This window comes from Mus caroli, unplaced genomic scaffold (genome assembly GCF_978045245.1).
Source record: "Mus caroli unplaced genomic scaffold, Mus_caroli_1 scaffold_2, whole genome shotgun sequence".
NCBI lineage: Eukaryota > Metazoa > Chordata > Mammalia > Rodentia > Muridae > Mus > Mus caroli.
In genome coordinates this window covers 147,809,238-147,829,569 of record NW_028227257.1, presented here as the reverse complement: position 1 = coordinate 147,829,569, position 20,332 = coordinate 147,809,238, and the positions used below count along the sequence as shown (strand labels likewise).

At 45.4% G+C, this 20,332-nt stretch overlaps 1 protein-coding gene across 7 annotated transcripts in view; it reads right to left on the bottom strand.

The window, feature by feature from the left end:
- Garnl3 (GTPase activating Rap/RanGAP domain like 3) overlaps positions 1 to 20,332 on the bottom strand; it is a 151,174-nt gene that overhangs the window by 106,051 nt on the left and 24,791 nt on the right. For 4 of the 7 annotated variants that reach the window (XM_085835001.1, XM_021156135.2, XM_021156136.3 and 1 more), the window contains exon 2: positions 16,080 to 16,250. In XM_085835001.1, the coding sequence (XP_085691127.1) occupies positions 16,080 to 16,250 (171 nt within the window). Of the gene's footprint in view, positions 1 to 16,075; positions 16,251 to 20,332 lie in introns of those variants that run through there. The other 3 variants (XM_029474024.2, XM_085835000.1, XM_029474026.2) reach the window with 3 other exon arrangements.

Genomic DNA, 20,332 nt, shown 5'->3' with positions numbered 1-20,332 from the left:
TCTCTGCTACCCTTCCCTCCCTCTAATCACGTTCCACCTGGCATGAGCTTGCTCATGGTAAGAACCAGGCCTAGGCAAGGATCATGCATTGTAAGAGGCATCAAAGTATCTATGTCAAAAATCCCTCCCTCCCCCGGTGTCCATACAAGGGTTCCCAGTAGCAGTGGTCATCCAAAGCTCTACAAAGAACTTGCATTGTTCCACCTACTGCCTGGCCCAAGGTGGATATGCAATAAGCATGCATTCATGATGTATATACACATCAGACAGATCTTCCTACCTAGTGCCTGACAGCATTCCCTATATGTACTAAGACAGGTTGCCTGGTGCCTTTCTTGCTGATGGGTCTTTTCAGTCTCTCATTTAAGAAGGCCTGGCCTACAAGGTAGACATTGCTGTATGTACTAGATTCACAAACCTACTTCCTTTTCTGGACTCACTGTTGAACTACATTTGCTTTTTCTTGCAATGAGACCATGTGATCTAGCTCTGGTGAAGTCAGGAAAGGACGAAAGTGGCATACACTGCTTGAAGATCCATGCCCTGGAAGATGCAGTGTGCAATAGCCTCCCTGGAATAGTGGGACAGGAGACTCTTAAGGCCTGCAGTAGGGAAGAACTTCAAGATAAAGAATCTAGGATTCCATGTGCCTATATGGATGGCATCAGAAGTGGAATGAAAGGCACATTTACCAAAGTGTCTTATGTTGGGTGCTATAACCACAATCATGCACTATGTGGCCCAGATTAAGGGGACAGACAGAAATAAAGAATCTAATCTTGGGGGCTAGAAAGGCAGTGATCTGCCTTACACACAGCAAAATATTTGGCAAAAGTGAGATCTACAGTAATCTAGAAGGTAGACCATGTACCTTCTAAAGCAGTAGCTCCTGGAAACAACATGACAGAATTAGGAGTAAAGTCATGTGCTGGCTCCCACTGGCTTCTTCATGCTTTCTTTCACTGGGAAGAAAGTACGTTCTAGAAAGGCCTACTTGGCTATTGTGGCGTGTTTTCATTATTAGCTTAACACAACACAAGAACTGCCTCAATCAAACTAGCCTGATTGTGGCCATGCCTGTAAGAGACTGTCTTCATTGATGATTGATGTGGGGGGCTCTAGCCTGCTGCGGGAGGCACCACCCATAGGAAGCCTGGGCTGTATAAGCCAGCTAGCTGAGGGTCAGCCATGAGCAAGGTAGCAAGCTAGCAAGCGGCACTCCTCTATTTCTGCTTCAAGCTCCTGATCTGAGTTCCTGTATTGACTTCCCTCAACCATAGACCATCACCTGGAATTTTAAGCTGAAATAAGCCCTTTCCTCCCTTAATTTGCTTGTGGTTAGAGTTTTTTTTTTTTTTCCCTTAGCTACAGAAAGGCAAGCTAGAACAATGGATTTAAGTAAAGATAGAAGTACAGTGCTCTACCACTGAGCTATAGAAAGCAGCACTTTTCTAAATTACCGAGGTTGGTTTTGAACTTGGATCCTCCTCCCTCAGCCTCCAAAATATCTGGATAACAGGCCTGTACCATTAGGCTCACCTTAATAAGTAACGTTTCATGCTGAATGCCTGGAGAGGAGAGGCTTTCTGACATAGCTGCTTTGAATGCCCCACTACAACCTAAGCAACAGGATTCATCCCCAGTTCCTACCATGAGTAAGCGCTGTAGTTAGCCAGAGGGGTAATGTAACTTCTGTAGAGGGGGATGCAGAAGAAGCACAGAGCAGGATGACTCTACATCAGGACAGCAATCCACTGTCGGCTTTGAAAGCAGTTTTCTTGGGACACAGCCACACCTACAGATTATGGATTGTCCATCTGCTTTGGCATTATGACAGTGGACTTGAGTAGTTCCAACAGAAACCCTGATGGCTTATAAAGCTCAAGTTCTTTACTAAATGGCTCTCAAAAGAAAACAAACAAAAACCACACTGCCTTCCCCTATAGTGGTCTCATGAATCCCTACAGTTGGTTTCAGGGCCTTAATACCCATAAAACACTCACTCTGATTCCCCTGAAGAGCTCTGCAACAATGCAGATTTCCTGGTCCTGGTCCCAGAGACCAGGTCTCTGAACACAGAGAATCGTGTTCAGCCCATCTGTCAGCCAAGCAAGCAGCCTGGAGATTCCACTGCAGGTGGTCACAGGTGATACTTTGAAAAATTAATCTTCTCGGTGCTTCTGGAATCCCTGGAAAACCTGGCAACCATGCTATAGTATATTCACAAGGAAGCACCAAGCCACCCGGGCAGTGGTGGCACACACCTTTAATCCCAGCACTTGGGAGGCAGAGGCAGGCGAATTTCTGAGTTTGATGCCAGCCTGGTCTACAGAGTGAGTTCCAGGACAGCAAGGGCTGCATAGAGACCCTGTCTCGAAGGAAAAAAAAAAGGAAGCACCAGGCCTAGGTTCCTGTCGATGGGAGGAGGTGGGTGTTTTCCCTCCAAGCACTGCTGCAGCCACAGACCTGGGCTCCTAGCCTCTCTGGACATCAGTTCCCTCATCTTTGAATTGTGGGTAAAGATATTCCATTTAAGAGGATTACAAAGAATCCATAAGGAAAAGCAGCCAATATGCTAAGTTACACTATGAAAGCTCATCTGAGTGTTTGCTATTATTATTGCCTCAATTATTAATCTCAGTTTCTCTCAGGTTTTTAGAGAGAGCCAAGAAGAGGAATTTGCCATAAATAATTAACCTTTAAAAAGATTTTAAATAAACTCCTTCTTCCCTCATGTATCAGTAAGAGAGAGCCTGGTCCAAGCAGTGGGCTTCCTGGGACCAGACTGAGGGGACGTACCAATGCTGGCACCCATCTTCTCCTTAAGAGTGTTGGCCTAGCAGGGTGACTTCAGTTAGAAAATACTCCAGACCTACTGTTGCCATGACAGGAGAAAAGACAAGTGAGGCTGGTGCAATGGGCCACCAGAGCTAGGCAGGTGCAGACAGGAAGCAGGAAGCTTCCAACTCCCTATGTACCGTGCTGTCCAGGCTCTAAATAGAAAGCCTTCTGTTTCTGAAAAGTGGTGTGTAAGGATGCTGGCTCTCACTTTGGAAGCTCGAACAGTGTGGAGGACCTCCATGCTAAGTCTCTACATATGGTCTGGGATGGAATCAAAGCCTTCTGATCCACACACAGGCTAGAGCAGCTGCTATTATGTAAGTCTGATTCCTGGAAAGCAGGAGCAGGTTCTCTGACAAGTCAAGAGCTGCTAAGACTGAGTAAGAAGACAAGGGGAGACAGGCCCCTCACAACTGGCCAGACCCATGCAGCCAGGTTCCCATGGGTCTCAGACCCAGTTAATGTTTAAAATCAACAGCATCAATAAATGCTCTCTCTAGTCAGTGAAGAGACTTTGTGAGAAACACCATGCAGTTTTCTTAAGTTCTCCAGTAGGAGAGTTCAATGTTGAGAGTGCCAACACAGGCCTTAGCCCCCTGACAAGCACATAGCAGGACACAGATGGAAAGGACCCCCCACTGAAGGCCAAATCAACTTTTTAATGGTGCCAGACTACAGACTGAGGCTTGGAAGGAATCCAGGGTTTCCTAACAACAGGTACCAAAATAGCATGGTATACAAGAGACCAGTTGTCATGCTTTCTAAAATATATCAAGAGACAGAAAAGCAGAGATGTGATTGTACATTAATTTCTAATGATGACATATAAGACTTCTAGTGAAGGCATGGAGGAAATCAGAAAGTAGGAACCAAGGAGGGAGGTTTCTGGAGTGAATACATCCCCCAAATCAGGGCCCTTTGATTATTTAATTCTTAATTTTTAGCTTTAACATGCTTGGGTGTTTTTACACATACATGTATGTGCATCACGTGTGTGCATTCCCTAAGAGGCTAGAAGATGGCATTGGGTCCTCTGGACTCAAGTTATAGATAATTGTGAGTTGCCATGTGGTTGCTGGGAATTGAACTCTGGTCCTCTAGAAGAGCAGACTGTGCTCTTAAGTGCTGAGCCATCTCCCCAGCCTGCTAGTCCTTTTTTTTTCTTTAAACACTTTGAAATACATTCTTCACATAATATTTATGTATCCACTAAGTTTTGAGCAAGGCATGTACTCAGAGCCTACCTGGTTCCTTAGCATAAAGAGTCCTGTGATAAATCACTGCACAGTTCTCTTCACTAACAATCTCTACCAGTCTAAAACTGCTGCTCTGGAATGAAAAGCGATGACCACCACAAATAATGCAGAAGGTGTGAAGAGGCTTCCACACTTGCTCATTGTAGAGAGGCCATTTCTGATTAAACTACACAGTTACCATATGATCCTGCAATTACACCATGGGGCATTTATTCCAGAAGAATGAAAATATTATACCCACAAAAACCTGTCTGAAACACATTCAGTTTATGCTTATTAATAATAGCCTGAAACTAGAAACAATCCAGATGTTTTCCTAGGGGCAAAGAATAAAACAAACGGCAACACATCCAACCTTGGAGTACTACTTACCAAGTAACTGACTAAAACCCCTACGCACAACAGTGTGGATGACTCTTTAGGGGAGCTATGGTGAGTGGATCTAGCCACTCCCAAAGGTTTCACTCAATACAATTCTACTTATATAACATTTTTCTTTGTTTGTTACAGTGCCTCATATAGCCCAGGCTTATCTTGAACTCACTATGTAGCTAAGGAAAAAACTGAACTCTTGATTCTCCTGTCTCCACTACAGAGTTCTGGTTTTATAGGTATACAATCCCACTCCTGGTTTACTTAGCATCCTGGAAATGGCAGGGTTCTGGTTATGACAGCCCCCCCCTAGGGATGGAATTATCCTGCTTCTTCTCTGTGGTGCTGGACAGTCATTTGCCCATGAGATCAAACTGCATGTGGAATTGGGGTGACTTAAGACCAGTGGGTCCCATCTCTGTTTCCTGCCTGAGATGCTATATGATGCTGTATTCCGTAGTCATGCAAGATGTCTCCAACAGCATTCTCTGTGTTAGTTCTCACAACTGAGTACAAATCTCATTATACGACAAAACAGTTTAAACTATTGGGTACAGTGGGACCTGCCTGTAGCTCTAGCTTCCTGGTAGGCTGGGCAAGCAGAATGCTGGAATTCAGTAATTCAAGACCAGTGCAGGTGCCTAGAAAAAACCCCACTTCAAAGAAAAGAAAAGTTTAATAAAACAAAACAAAAACCCTGTAGGGCTGGAGACATAGCGTAGTGGCTAAGAATGTTTGCTATTCTCCCAGAGGACCCAAGTTTGGTTCCCAGCACCCACATAAGTGGCTCATGACCACCTGTAACCCCCGTTTCAGGGAATCTGACACTTCTAGCCTCAAAGGCACCCATGGAAGATATGTCTGTCTCTCTGTGTGTGTGTCTCTGTGTCTCTCTGTCTCTGTCTTTCTCACACACACACAAATAAAAATGAAGGAAAACTGTATCTAAGTCAGTGGTGGTGCACACTATTAACCCCAGCACTTGGGAGACAGAGGAGCTCTGTGAGTCTGAGGGCAGCCTGGTCTACATAGCAAGGTCCAGGCCAGACAAGGTTACACAGTAAGACCCTGTCTCAAAAAAAGATCATCATCACCAACAAAACAAAACAACAAAAGACAAACCAAAGCCCTGCATCTGACACTGGAGGGCACATGCTCAGTGGGTAAAGTGCTTGCTGCGCAACAGAACTTACGTTCACCCACAAGAAAACCTAGCACAGAGGCACACATCTGTAACCCAGCACTGCAAGGATAGAGACAGGTGGATCCCCAGAGCTCACTGGCCAGCCAGGTTTAGTGAGAGACCCTGCCTTAAAAAAAAAAAAGACAACCACCACCATCAGAGGAAGACAACTTATATTGGGCATCCACACCCATGTGCACATACATACCACACACACACACACACACACACACACACATGCTCAGAGTCTACAGCCCATAGGACTTCCAAGGATGCTTTCCAAGTGCCTGCCACTAACTAGCACATCCAGTCTGTCACACACTCCTCAGCTCAAGACCCAACTTTTCAATGACAATGTTGGCTTACAAGAGGTCGAGACCAGAGGTCTTTTGGCTCAGAGTATAATATGTTTGGAAGAAACATTTATTGTTCTACTCTGGCATCTATAAATTCTATGACCAAGTGTTAATATAAAAACTATAATCAGCCAAACAACTAAGTTGCTAACCACCTCCTTTAACTGCCCGAATCTTTGAGGAAATACCTCTCTCTGTCTTGGTTAGTTTTTACTGTCAACTGGACACAATTCAGAGTCACCTGGGAAGGGGAAACCTCAACTAAAGATTGTCTCAGTGAGACTGGCCTGTGGCCATGCCTGTGAGAGGCTGTCTTCGTTGGTAACTGATGAGGGAAGGGCTAGCCTGACATGGGCAGCACAATCACCAGGGCCTGGGCTGTGTGAGAAAGATGGCTGAGCATTCAGTGAGCAAGCCAGTCAACAGCACAGCATTCCATGGGTTCTGCTTTAGTTCCTGCCTCCAGGTTCCTTCCCTGATGTCCCTCACTGATGGACTATGACCTGGACATGTAAGCCAAGTAAAATCATTCCATTTGTGCTTGGTATCTTCATTAATCAGGTTGAAAAAAATCTCAAAAGTGAACCTAGACATTTTTAATCTCTTCCATTATGGTCTTAATTTTTCTGACATATAAAATGTACCACCATGATATGCAGTCTCACTCTTTCCCTGCAAAAGTTTTAAAGTTTGCTCTAAGAGTATTTTTGCCTGAATATAGAAATGCCCACTTTGCACTGCCAACTCCTTGATATGCAGCTTCAAGAGTGGGATCTACACACCTGCAACTTTAACAAAAATATATTCCATCCACGATGCTATTACAGCCTGCGCATTGCTGACAGGCTCCCTTTTCACCCACCGGATGCCAGCACAAGGCACTTCCTCTATAAAACCCCACAAACCACCCCACTCTGTCTCCTTTCCTTGGGTGTGTGTCGGGGGGACAGGGAGAGAATTCTGGAGACTCCCAGGTCCACAGACTTAGGCACCATCTGGTGTCCAACCCAGTATCTGTGACTGAGTGTCCCTTACCAGCTACTTCAAAAGGCTCTCCTTACCCACATTCTGCCCCAAGGGTCTCTATTCTTCCTGTTAAACAGGTTTTCTCTATACCAAGTTGAAATGCAATGCAGCTTAATTTCCGCCAGCTGGTCCTAAATCTACACCCTTTCATTTTTCCTAAACTTCCTCACCATCACTGACGCCCCCGGCCACCTGTCTAGTCTGGCTCTGCTTCCCTCTCCCTCCAACCCTCCAGTCACACAGCCTTCCTCCCTGTCTTCAACTTACTGAGTTTCTTCTTGCCTTAGGACCTAGAGTGTCCTCTCCAAGCTTTGCCTTCTTCATACCCCCTTTCCCTAGGCTAGAAATTACAAAGAGGGGTTTGATTAACATCTGTCTCTTCACCAGAATTTTATCTTGTTGCTTCTGTTCGAGGCTGGATCCTTGGTGTTTGACATAAACCTGGCAGGCTTATCCCTTTATAGCATTTTGTTTTGTCTTGTTGGGTAGGTCAATGAATGAATGAATGTGTGCATGCAGGACCGCCAGTGCTTTGGGGTTCCACAAAACAAATTAAGGTCACTTCTGTGGCATTCTTTCTCATACATGAGAGCTGCCATGCCCTGGAGGTTTCTCCTGCATGGGAAGTTGTGAGTAACCATGGAGATAGGTCAGCCACACTGCAGAAATGACTAAGGATGGGGCAGGACAGACCCAAAGACCATTTCAGAGCTCTCTCTAGGGTCAGGCCCAGAGAGCTCTCCCCTGTGCTCATGACTCCACAGATTGCTTAAGTGTGCTGAGTTACAGTGTAGGCATGAAATCTGTTTTTGAATCAGACATAAAAATATTATAAGTGCCTAAGGTTAATCAAAACAAAACGTTTCAGTAGTCAATACCAGACCAGTAGTGTAAATGAACAAAGAAAAGGCAGTGTGAGCAATCATAGTGGCCAAGTGTCACTTCACCAAAGTTGGTGTTGGGACTGGTGACTTCCTAAGAGGCAGTGCACCTGAGGCTGACTGACACAATGCTAGAAACTAAAAAACCTGCAACCATCAAAATGACCCCAGCTGAACTGCTTTAGGATCCTGCATTTTTCCTGGGCAATGGTGGCACACACCTTTAGTTCCAGCACTCAGGAGACTGAAGTAGATGGATCTCTGAGTTGGAGGGCCAGCCTGGACTACAGAGCGAGTTTCAGACCAGCCAGGGCTACACAGACAAACCCTGACTTGGGGTGGGGTGGTCTGGGGTGGGGTGAGGGTGTTCTTGGATTTCATGCATATAAATTATAGTTACGTCTAGAGAAGTTATATACTCATAAAGGTTGTCTGGTAATTCTTATCTCTGCGGAGTCCACAAGTAACGAATGCCAGGACCTTTGGCAAGAAACAGCCACTTCACGGGCATCAGCAATGACAACAGGTTTTGATTAATGAGCTAATTCAACAAGTGCTGGTCACAGTACCACCCGTTGAATTTAATGAGAAGAGGCATATGAAAGGACTTATGATGGTGCCGTGGTTTGTGGAAAATGTAGGAGAAAGCTAAATTTATATATAGATGGTCACTTTGGGAACATTCCTAGGTGTCAGGGAGGAAAATTTCCTTCCTCACTCCTTATGCTCGCTACCTGATGCCTGCACATTGAACTGGCAAAGACAGAGTAATGGGATTAAACAAGGCAAAGACAGCCACTTTTAATTTTATACAGATGGAGGCTTGAAAGAAAGGAAAGGAAGAGAGACCAAAGAAACAATTAGATCTGGGCACCTCTTATCACTTTTAACATAGTGTGGGGAGGAGCCAAATCAAGAGAGATTTGACATTTCCACGGTGGACTCTGGTGAGCATGTAGAAGCTGGCGGTGGGCAGGGCTCTGTGGTGGGGCTTGTTTAAGCAGACTCATCAGATGCCTTCAGTCTCCATTTGAAAACAGCCATCCTCTTGGTTCAGGAGAGAAGAGGGGTCATTTCACACGGGGAGAGGAGATGAAGGCCCTGCTTTCAGCAAAGGAAGGGAGAGAGTTTCCTGTGTTTGTTTTTTTTCTCAGTTACTTTCAGCTCAAAATATTCCTTATGCCAAAGTGGTATATTGTGATCCCTTTGTAGTCAATACCAATATGTCAAAAATGTAGTCTCAAACAAAAGATAAGATGCTGAACTGACAAGAAGCTTGCCTTGAGTAATGGAGGAGAGAGATGGCCCCAGACTACCTTTTAAAATGGTTTGGGTATTGCATTTTGAGTGTGTAGACTGGATTAGATCCACTCTATGCTGATCTACACGCAGTTTCCCTCCAGGCACCCCCAGAGCACACTGTGGGGAAGTGGCTCTTGTGCTTTTATAGGTCACATCATGAGCCTAAAATGCTTTCCATGATGCTTGCTCTCTAAGCTGCTCTGACTCAGGGACTCTCCGAAGGAAACGAAACTATGAAGCTCACAGCACAGGGTGTGTGAGAGACGAGAGGATGTAACTCTTCAGAGTAAACAGATACGTTGATCACACAGAAATACGGAAGACACAAGTATTAGAACTAAGAACATGCATTACTCTAAGAGATAACAAGAAAGAGCCAGCCACTCCCTAAGGTCAAAGCAGGGTTTACAGAAGTGAGTGCTGTGGAGGTGAATTTTGGGTGGAGCCACTGACAAAGGGCACACTACTGTGAGATCAGCCTTCACACTGTGTCCTTACGGTGTTCTGGTTCTGTACTGATGAGCACCCCAAGTGGGTTTCTGGTCCTTATGGAGTATAAAACTGAAAAGGGCGAGATTTGAATAGTCAAAGGAGAGCCATTCTTAGCAGTGGTATAACCTCCTTAGGGAGAAATGGTAGCTTTTGGCAGTTATTCCTGCAGGGGCTGCAGAGCTCAATCCTGAGCTCTGGGCATCCAGAAAGGGGCCAGGCTGTCCTCACAGAGAGCAAGGCCATCTTCTTGCCTGTTTTTAGGTCACACAAAGCAGAACTGAGTCCTCTCTGTGGGCTTCAGTCAGCAGCATCTTTAACTCCATGTCAGTGACTTGCCTTCCCCTTCAACTCAGGCCACCTCCCTCCCTCCCTCCCTCCCTGGGCACTTCATCACCCCTGAGTCTACAAACATGACCTCAGCACTAATAGAACTCCTCACAGCAAAACCTAGCTTAGATCTTTCCATCTGCAAACTATAACTTTCAACTGCTAAATACAGTTCAACACATACCCTAGCAGCCCCCCTGAATCAGACTCTGTCCTGATCTCATGAGCCAGACTGCCACCTCTGTCCTGCCATCTGAGGTCTCTCCTTTCCTCCTAGTATCTAGCTAGTCCCCTCCACAGCAACAGCTTTTCAAAACCATGTCACAGTATCTGTGTATGTGGATTGTGTTCTTCAAAGGGGCAGTGTGCCTCCTTCAAATCTCAGCAACACACAGACACAATCGGGAAACCCTTTCTCCTGCCCCACTTGCCCTGTGCACAGCAACATGGATGGCTTCTCACCTTATTGCTAGACATGCTGCCGTCCATATTCACAAAGAAGAGAAATACAAATCCACCTTCTTCTACTTCCTTCTAATGTATCAGGGGTGTATGTTCGGTGTGTTTGAGGGGGTAACGTGTGAAGCCAGGCGAAACTGTGGATTGGTTCTCTCCTTCCATTTGTATGTGGGTCCAGGCTGGGATCCATGTGCTGCCAGGCTTGCACATCAAAAGCTTTACTCACTGAGCAATTCCGCCTGTCTTCCCACCTCTTGTTCTGCATGTGTGTGCATGTGTGGTGCATGTAATGTACAAGTTCACGTGTGTGGGTGTGTGCACACATGTGAGCACATGTGTGTGAGCATGCCTGTTGGGGCCAGAGGTTGACATCAGATATCTTCTTCAGCCGCTCTCCATATTATATATCGAGGGAAGGTCTCTCAGTTGAACCCAGAGCTCACCAGTTTGGCCATTTTAGCCAGTTTGTTCCAGTAATCTTCTCTTTCCACTTCATGAGTACGGGGTGTAGGCAAGCCACCATGCTTACCTCTGAACTACACTTGTGTGTCGAGTGCTTTTCCCACTAAACCATCTGCCAGCCCACTATTTCCTCCCCTTAACACAAACAGCAGCACACTACAGCCAGCCTCTGCACGTACAGGTTCACATCTGTGGATTCAACCAAATGTAGGTGGAAAATATCTATGATCCCTACCCCAAATGGTCTCAGCATCAGTACTGAACATGGACAGACCCCTTTCTCATTCTCTAAACAACACAGCACACATTTACACAGCATTTATATAGAGTTCATGAGTGGTGTTGGAATGACATGATGAACAAGGGAGGAGATACAGAAGTTATAAGCAAACTATGCCCATACATGCAAGGATTTTGCTGTCTGAAGGAGCCCAAGTATCCTAGAATGTGTCTCCCATGGAAAATAAGTCATAAGTGCGCACACGACCCTCCTCATACCCTTGCTGGAGTTTAGCTTGGTGTACTTGGTGGTCTTTGCATTATTACGACTGTGCAGTACTCCACTGAATCACTCCTCTGGTTCCCTGGCTTCTGGTGTTTTAGGAGTGTGGATGAGGCCTCAGCATACCCCTGTGGACCTTGCAGTCCCTCCCAGCTTCTTGCCTTCCCTCTGTTATTTCCACTGTGTCTCTTTATTTCCTTAGCACAGACCTGCATTGTTACGATGCCCCCCAACTGTCTCTTTGCTTCCTCTTACCTGTCACCTCACAGATACTAGTGGGTACCTGCATGTGCAGGCACTCAATGCAGATAAGTCTATTGAATAAGACACTGAAGAAAGCTGGCTTGAAACCACCCTGGCCTTTCTCTTCTCCATGACTGCAGTCAGAAAGGGAGTGACGGGAGTCAGGCAGATAGAAAAACACAAATTCCCTGGTTGTTAGTGTTTTGCTGGTGAAAAATAGGACAAGTTCTACAGCCAAACAGGCTCCTTCTGCTTCCCCTCAAGATCAGACTCTGATCAACCCTAGGGGAGAGATGCACGTGTAGAGGACAGATGGTTGCTCTGGTGGTGGCCAAGAGAGCTGTTGGTTGTCTCATGACCGTCAAGCTCCCGCAGGGGACAGATAGACAGGCCTCTATACCAACCTACAGAAGGCTCAGGTAGGTTTTTCCAAATGGAAACAGGAGGCAAAGTACAAGTCCCGCCAGCAGATCCAAGAGAGAGTGGGGCAACTCGAGGGGTCTCGTAAGCAGCCCAGTCCCTTCCTATAGTGGGAAGGATTTAAATGTGATCAACTCTCCAGTCTAAAATTCCTGAGTGTCATGTTCAATGGGCACCCTAGCAGCCCCAGTCATAACACATTATAAGTCGGACTCTCTCCTGCCTCTACTGCAGGATTGCTAGACTCTGTTTAGTCACTCAGTTCAGGGTCATCTCCTATATCATCTTTCCCATAAAAACCCAAAAGAAGGGGAATAGAATGTACCTAATTGTAAACCAAAAGCTTATCACCCAGCACTGCATTTTAAGATAAAGTGGCTTTTCATTAGGAACATGTGTAGTCTTTCAATGCTTTTGAAAGCTTTTTGTTTTTAATGCTTGCTCAGTAGTATGTATTGGTGACAAACTTTCAAATACATGGTAATTTTCCTCAAAAGATCAAAGGTAAACTGTCCTGAGTCCTGGGAGGGAAGTGAGTCTGAATTACAGACTTCTTAGATGCGCATGCACCATTGCCCCAGTGGGGAAGACAAACAAGAGCTGGAAACAGGAGGGGCGGCCAAGTACAACTTCGTCCATCCCGACTGACATCCTTTTAGGAAGTGCAGCCATCCTTCTGACAGCTTCCTTTGTTGTCTCCCCATAGACTGTGCTATAACACCTTTGTAAAGAAATTTTACTTCATGGTCTGATTAGTCATAGATTGGAAGAGTGAAGAACCCCAGAAAGTTGCACCCCTGCATTCCCAGAATGCCTTACTTCTCAGAAATGTGTCATGGCTTCTTAGACAACATAGTCAACCAGTTCTCACTGCTAAGACTTCTGATGCATTTGTCACCTTCACCCAGATTCCCTGCTCCTACCTCTAGGAATTCTCAGTAAACAGATACCATGATCTATGTTTTTGACAAAACCTCCCCAGTTATGCTTGTGGTGAGCCATACTACCTCTCTTCAATCACTGGCTTTCATGACCTAGTTACATCCTGTCCTCTTGTCTCCTGCCACTCCTTTTCTTCTCCAAGGCTGCTCTGCTTACCAAGGCTATCACACTGACCCTTGATGAGGGACACTCCTTGGGAGACCAGGAAGAACCTGTGACCCAGGCTGGATAACTAGAGCCCTTCCCCCAGAGTCTTCTAACTGGAGAGAAATGTTCTCCCCTGAGCTATAAAGATAATCTGGGCTGCCTGAGGTCACATGGCAGGTGGCAGGTGAGAACACATGAGATGAGGGGTGGAGGAAGGGGCGGAAGAGTAAAGGACATCCAACATCCTGACAACAGCACTGCAGTCCCTGGATCCCGTCATGTTAGAAGCCAGACCCACTGCTGTCACCAGCCTGGCTATATGAAGTTTTCTACCCCTTTTCCTGCTTAAGCTAATCTGAGTCAGGTTTCCGTGACTTTAGCTAGTTGACAGCCCCCTCAAGTCCATCTTTTGCCAGCCTTCCAACTTCCACTTTGAACACATTTGGGATGTGACTAGTTCTCTCTCTCACACACACACCTTAAACAGTCACTTGTTTTCCTAAAGACCCATTCAGAGCCTCACAGTGCTCCTAAAACTCAGTCACCATCTTCCCTGCTCTGACTTTGCAGGCTTTGTATTACTTTTGAACAACTAAGCTAGCCAGAACACATCAATCCTCAAACACACTCCAGGACCATCCCGCCTGAGCCTTGCCCATGCTCCTAGAGCGCCCCTATACACCTCTGCCTATTTAAATCTACTGAAGAGAGAAAATGGGGGTGGGTCCCACTGCTTTTCAAGGTCCATTCCTCATTCTCCAAGTCTTTCCTAAGTAGGCCCTATGTCTATATATGCATGGTAACCTCTTCAGCTTGATAGCACTTGCCTTATGTTCTCAGTTTGGCTCTATCTTAGGTTTTGTGTTGTCACATCTTAGGGCCCTGATGCCAGAGCCAGAACTCTGAGGCCCACCCCCTTGCCACCCATGCATATTCAGGTCCATCCTAACCTTCTTCCAAAACACTTCTGAGCTCAATCTTTCCCAGGGGAATCCAGCCATGCCACTAGCCATGTGGTCTACCAAATAGCAGCCAACATCTCAACACTAAATAAGCCCTACCCCTTACCATATTAGCCAGCCTCCACCCCCAACCCCTACCTCAAGGCTGCCAGCTTAGGTGGCTACTTCATTTAGTTTTCTAACTGTCCAACTGCTTTGACCCACCCCTTTATATGTTACTGCATGGCACACTGTGGAACTTGTAGTCTACAAAGGAGACCTCTCAGGCCCTGCTTGCTAACTAACTCACCTGAAATCTGTTGCTGGACAGTCTTGGATTACCTACAACCTGTATGCCAAATTCCCCACCCTTATAGAACAATGGGGGTAGGAGGCCCAGCTCTATTTCTTTGGACACTGTTGGTAGCTGAGGCCCTGGGTGAATTGTGTATTAAAGTACAACTTAAAGTTCCACTTCAATTGAGGTGACAATGAATTTTCAATTGCCAAAGAGGCAAATTATGGGTGGTATGGGAGTGGCTTTGAATGGCAGTGGTGACTCAAACCCTTGGGATACACTAGGAAAAAGGCAATCAGGAAGTTCTCTCTGCATAATGTCTTTCCCATTTCCTCTGAAGATTCTCAAAGTTATCAATGGCTCCTACTGCCTAACAATAGGTTTAGATTCCTCAGCTAGGCATGCAAGTGCTTCAGGATTGATCTATGCCGTTTTCATCATGGTGGTTACAATGTTGCTCATTGGTTACATTGTCTCAATGTTGCTCACAGATGAGAATCATCTGGAGCTTGTGACCAATTCTAGATATCAGAACTTTGGAGAGACAGTGGAGACTTGTGTAGATTCTCCATAGGTGACTGTCATAACAGGCCAGGCTGACAATGGCTGATTATCACCTGTTGACAATGCTGGAACACACTTTGCTGGATATTAGCCAATGTTCAAAATAGCCTTAGTGTCCATCGCCTGCCTGACCCAGCTCCTCCCACAATGCTGAGCTCATCCTTCCCCATCCCCCAACACTCACTTCCCCATCAACATTTTCTGATGTTTCTCCTATAGCTTACTCCTCTAGCTATGCTGTGAGTTCCTTGGAGGCAGGTACCTGAAAATGTCCCCTTTCATCCCTTCCAGGTCCACAGAGTCCCTTGGGGTAGATCTCAGACCTAAGTTGTTTCTTAGGCTTCCTGGATGATTCTGATCCATGCTCTTCCACCTGCTCTTGACTGCCTGATCACTGGGTACAGCAAACCTGACAATTACATGTTGGATGAACCAAGTATTTCCTCTGTCACATCATTGTAACTCAGTGTCATTGATTCCCATGAAGAGCTACACTTCCCTTTCCTGTAACACCTTCATTCAATCTTCATCTAAAAATATCACATCCTATGTCAAAGGCCTTGGGCACAGAAGCACACAAGAAAACATGGGACAGCCCTAAAGTACTTAAAAGTCTCCTGATGTAACAGGTATTTTACAGTTAGCATTAATATTTCTTCTGTGTTGAAGAAGTTATTTTTTCTTTCCACATACAATCTGATATGGATGGGTAGAGAAGATAACTGCTCTTCTACACAAGGATGCTGCAGACACACAGAAATATTTCCTAAATAGTTACTGAATCAAGACAAGCTGTTTCATGGCACGTTTCCCTAACCTGTTAGAACTTCGCAACAACACATGTAAGTGACTATGAGCTATAAGTCCCCTAAGGCATGAACGGGCTACTCTCCTCCTCATGCTTGATACAAGGTTTGGTTAAAGGAGATGCCCAGTGAAAACTGCCGAATACGTAAGGACGACATCTCAGAAGCGGAACGTTCTCCCAAGGCCCCCACCCCCAACCCCATGTGAAGAGATGGCGAACAAGGGCCACAGCAAGACACTCCTCTTTTACTTACTTACAGGTTGACCTGGGACTCTAGTTCAGGATCTTTTGTTGGCCAAGTCTGAAGGGGCTGGATGCCGAAAGAGAGAGATGACTTCGCTTTCCAGAGGAGGGTTTGTGCCAGCTGACTCCCACAGGACCCCTTGGTCAGTGGATCCATCAGTGGGCCTGGAGGCTGAGGTGCTGTGCTGAGAGAAGGAGAGGGTTATGGTGCTGAGACTCACAGATAAGGGCAGCCCCACCACAGTTTAAGGACGACAGCCTTAAGGTTCAGGAGGACAACAAGGCACAGTAAACCCTCAGGTGCCAAGTGAGGCTACAGCATGAGCTGTTTGTGATGTTTCCCAGCCACCTGTGTATGAAGGAACTGCTTGGGTACATACCCACCCGTACACACACACACACACACACACACACACACCTACCTGTCAACTGTGATCACATCACTCATTAAAGATAAATCAAAAGAATCTTCCTATGACTTGTATATGATCTGAGTGTCCTTGAAGGGTTGGTACAGTGGTGAAATGTAATCCCCACTGTGAGTATTAAGGGGCGTGGTGTCGCACGCCTTTAATCCCAGCACTCAGGAGGCAGAGGCAGGAGGATTTCTGCGTTCCAGGCCAACCTGGTCTACAAAGTGAGTTCCAGGACAGTCAGGGCTACACAGAGAAACCTTGTCTCGAAAAAAAACCAAACCAAACCAAACCAAACCAAAAAACAAAAAAACAAAAAGAAAGAAAAAAAAAGAATTTAATCCCTACTGTGAGACTACAGCATGCAAAGGCAGAACCTTTGGGAAGTGGTTAGGATTAGATGACGTCACTGATGTTGGCTGGGCCCTCATAAGTGAACCGCGGTTGCCATAGGAGAGGCAGACTCAGAGATATGTACACACACACACACACACACCCTGCATAATCTCAGATTTTTTTTCAGAAAGAAAAGAATAACCATGTGGCCCCTCCTACTTTAATTGTGTCTTAGGGTTTTATTGCTGTGAAGAGACACCATGACCATGATAACTCTTATAAAAGAAACCATTTAATTGGAGATGGCTTACAGTTTCTGAGGTTCAGTCCATTATCATCATGGCAGGAAGCATGGCAGTGTGCAGGCAGACATGGGGCTGGAGAAGGAGCTGAGAGTTCTATATGTTGGTCTGAATGCAGCAGAAGGGAACTGTGTTGCACACTAGGCAGAGTTTGAGCATAGGAGACCTCAAAGCCTGCCTCCACTGTAACACACTTCCTCCAACAAGGCCACACCTCCTAATAGTGCCACGCCCTATGGGTCATCATTCAAACACATGAGTCTATAAGAGCCATACATATTCAAACACACATTCAAATATCCACTCCCTGGTCCCCATAGGCTTGTAGTCATAACATAATACAAAATGCATTTACACCAACTTCAAAAAGTTCCCACAGTCTATCACAATCTCCACAATGTTTAAGAATCTAAAGTTCAAAGTCTCTTCTGAGATTCATGCAATCTCTAAACTATAATTTCCTATAAAATCAAAATCAAAAAGCAGCTCATATATTTCCAACATATCATGAGACAGGATATATATTACCGTTATGAAACATAATGGAAGCACAGTGAGGAAATACTAGACCAAAGCAAGGCCAAAAACCAGCTGGGTAAATTCAAAACTCTGCATCTCCAAGTCTTTTGTCTAAGTGCTCTTCAGACCTCCAGCTCCTTTGACCTTTGTTGGCTGGACACACTTCTTTCTCTTGGTTGTCTCCACTCCCTGTTAACTACTGTTTTGGTAAGTATACCAAAGCTCTGGCATCTCCTACATCTTGGGGACTCCAAGGTAACCCAGGCTTTCCAGCTTCATATGATGGCCTCTCTGGACCTCCATTCGGGGACACCTTGTCACACACCTGGCCCCAGTGGCTTTCTTTAGTTGTAGAGGGAGATTCCATAACCCCTTTCTCCTATTCTTGACTCTAAAGCGAGAACTTGGTGACCAAAGCTGCCAAGTTCTGCTTGCTGGGACTGCAACATGGCCCTCTTGTTCAATTACATCTTCACCAGCTTCCTGGTTTTGGTGGTTTCCTTCACTGCCTAAGCTTGGCTGTTTTGGAACTTTCTCTGTAGACAAGGCTGACCTTGAACTCAGAGATCTGCATGCCTCTGTCTCCTGAATGCTAGGGTTAAAGGGTCCTTCTGCTGGGAGTAAAGTCACCACTCCTGGATCTAAACTTTTCTTTAATCCCCTTTCACAAGATGAAAGCTTAGCTGGGTGACATCTTGCCCTGAGGTCACCACTTCCTTAATTCCATTTAATATCTCTAATCTGCTTATCTCCTTGAATACAAAATTTGGCTCCATTCTACTTCCTCATGCCCCTTTAATCCTTGAGCCACACACTGTATTTTTCCTTGCTCAGTTTGCTAAAACATTAGTTACTATGGACAGACTATGTTGTATGCTATTTTGAAATTTCCTTTGCCAGTTCAATTAATCAAAAACTCTTCACTTTAGCCTCAGGAAAAACTTTTTGGACAAGGGCAAAAGCAGCCACATTCTTCACCAAAATATCACAAGAATGATCTGTAGGCAACATACTCAAAGTCCTTTCCTCTGAAACCTATTAAGCCAGCCCTGCGCAGTTCACAGCACCACTGTCTTTCATGTTCCTACTAGGATGGCCCCTTCAACCACACTTAAAACATTCCATTATTTTCCTAATTTAAAGTTTGAAAATCCACATTCCTCCAAACAAAAGCATGGTTAGGGCTATCAAAACAATACCCCAGTCCGTGGTACCAACTTCTGTCTTAGCATTCCCATTGCGGTGAAGAGATACCATAGCCATGACAATTGTTGTTGTTGTTTGTTTTTGTTTTTTTGAGACAGGGTTTCTCTGTGTAGCCCTGGCTGTCCTGGAACTCACTCTGTAGACCAGGCTGGCCTCGAACTCAGAAATCCGCCTGCCCCTGCCTCCCGAGTGCTGGGATTAAAGGCGTGCGCCACCACTGCCTGGCATGACAACTTTTATTTTTTTTTATTTTTTATTTTTTAATTAGGTATTTTCCTCAATTACATTTCCCATGCTATCCAAAAAGTCCCCAATACACTCCCATCCCCCAGTCCCCCACCCACCCACTCCCACCCCTTGGCCCTGGCATTCCCCTGTACTGGGGCATATAAAGTTGGCAAGTCCAATGGGCCTCTCTTTCCAGTGATGGCCGACTAGGCCATCTTTTGATACAAATGCAGCTAGAGTCAAGAGCTCTGGGGTACTGGTTAGTTCATAATAATGTTCCACCTATGGGGTTGCAGTTCCCTTTAGCTCCTTGGGTACTTTCTTTAGCTCCTCCATTGGGGGCCCTGTGATCCATCCAATAGCTGACTGTGAGCATCAGCATCAATTCCACAGTGATGGAATTGAATAAAACCATCCAAGACCTAAAAAGGGAAGTAGAGACAATGAAGAAAACCCAAATTGAGGCAACGCTGGAGATAGAAACCCTAGGAAAGAAATCTGGAACCATAGATGCGAGCATCAGCAACAGAATACAAGAGATGGAAGAGAGAATCTCAGGTGCAGAAGACTCCATAGAGAACATCGGCACAACAACTTTTATAAAAGAAAACATTTAACTGGGAATGGCTTACAGTTTCAGAAGTTTAGTCCATTATCATCATGGCAGGAAGCATGGCAGTATCCAGGCAGAAATGGTGCTGAAGAAAGAGTTGACAGTTCTACATATTGATCTGAAGGCAGCAGAAGGGGATTGTGTTCCACACTGGGTGGAGCGTGAGCATAGGAGGCCTTACGGCTTGCTCCTACAATGATACGCTTCTTCCAATACGGCCTCACCTCCTAATAATGCTACTCCCTATGGGCCAAACATTCAAAGACATGATGCTATGAGGGTCATACCTATTCAGACCACCACAGATTGGAACTGAGAACCAAAATAAACCACATTTCTTTTATAAAGTGACCCAGTCAACAGTATTTTGTTATGGAAATGAACACTTTATATCTAAAAAAAAAATCACCAGTTCACTTATGCAAAAGGCAATGCTGACTAAGGAAGGAAAGCCATGTCTACAGTGCTTTATGAGACTAGCAATGGTGGGGTTCTAAAGCCACCACTCTTGTTGTCCAGCAGTACTCTTGGTTCATCTAATGTCAAGTTTAAACAGCCATGAGGAATAGAGAAATGGCTCAGTGGTTAAGAACACTCACTACTCTTGCAGAGGACCTGGGTTCTATTCCTAGCACCCACATGGTGACTCA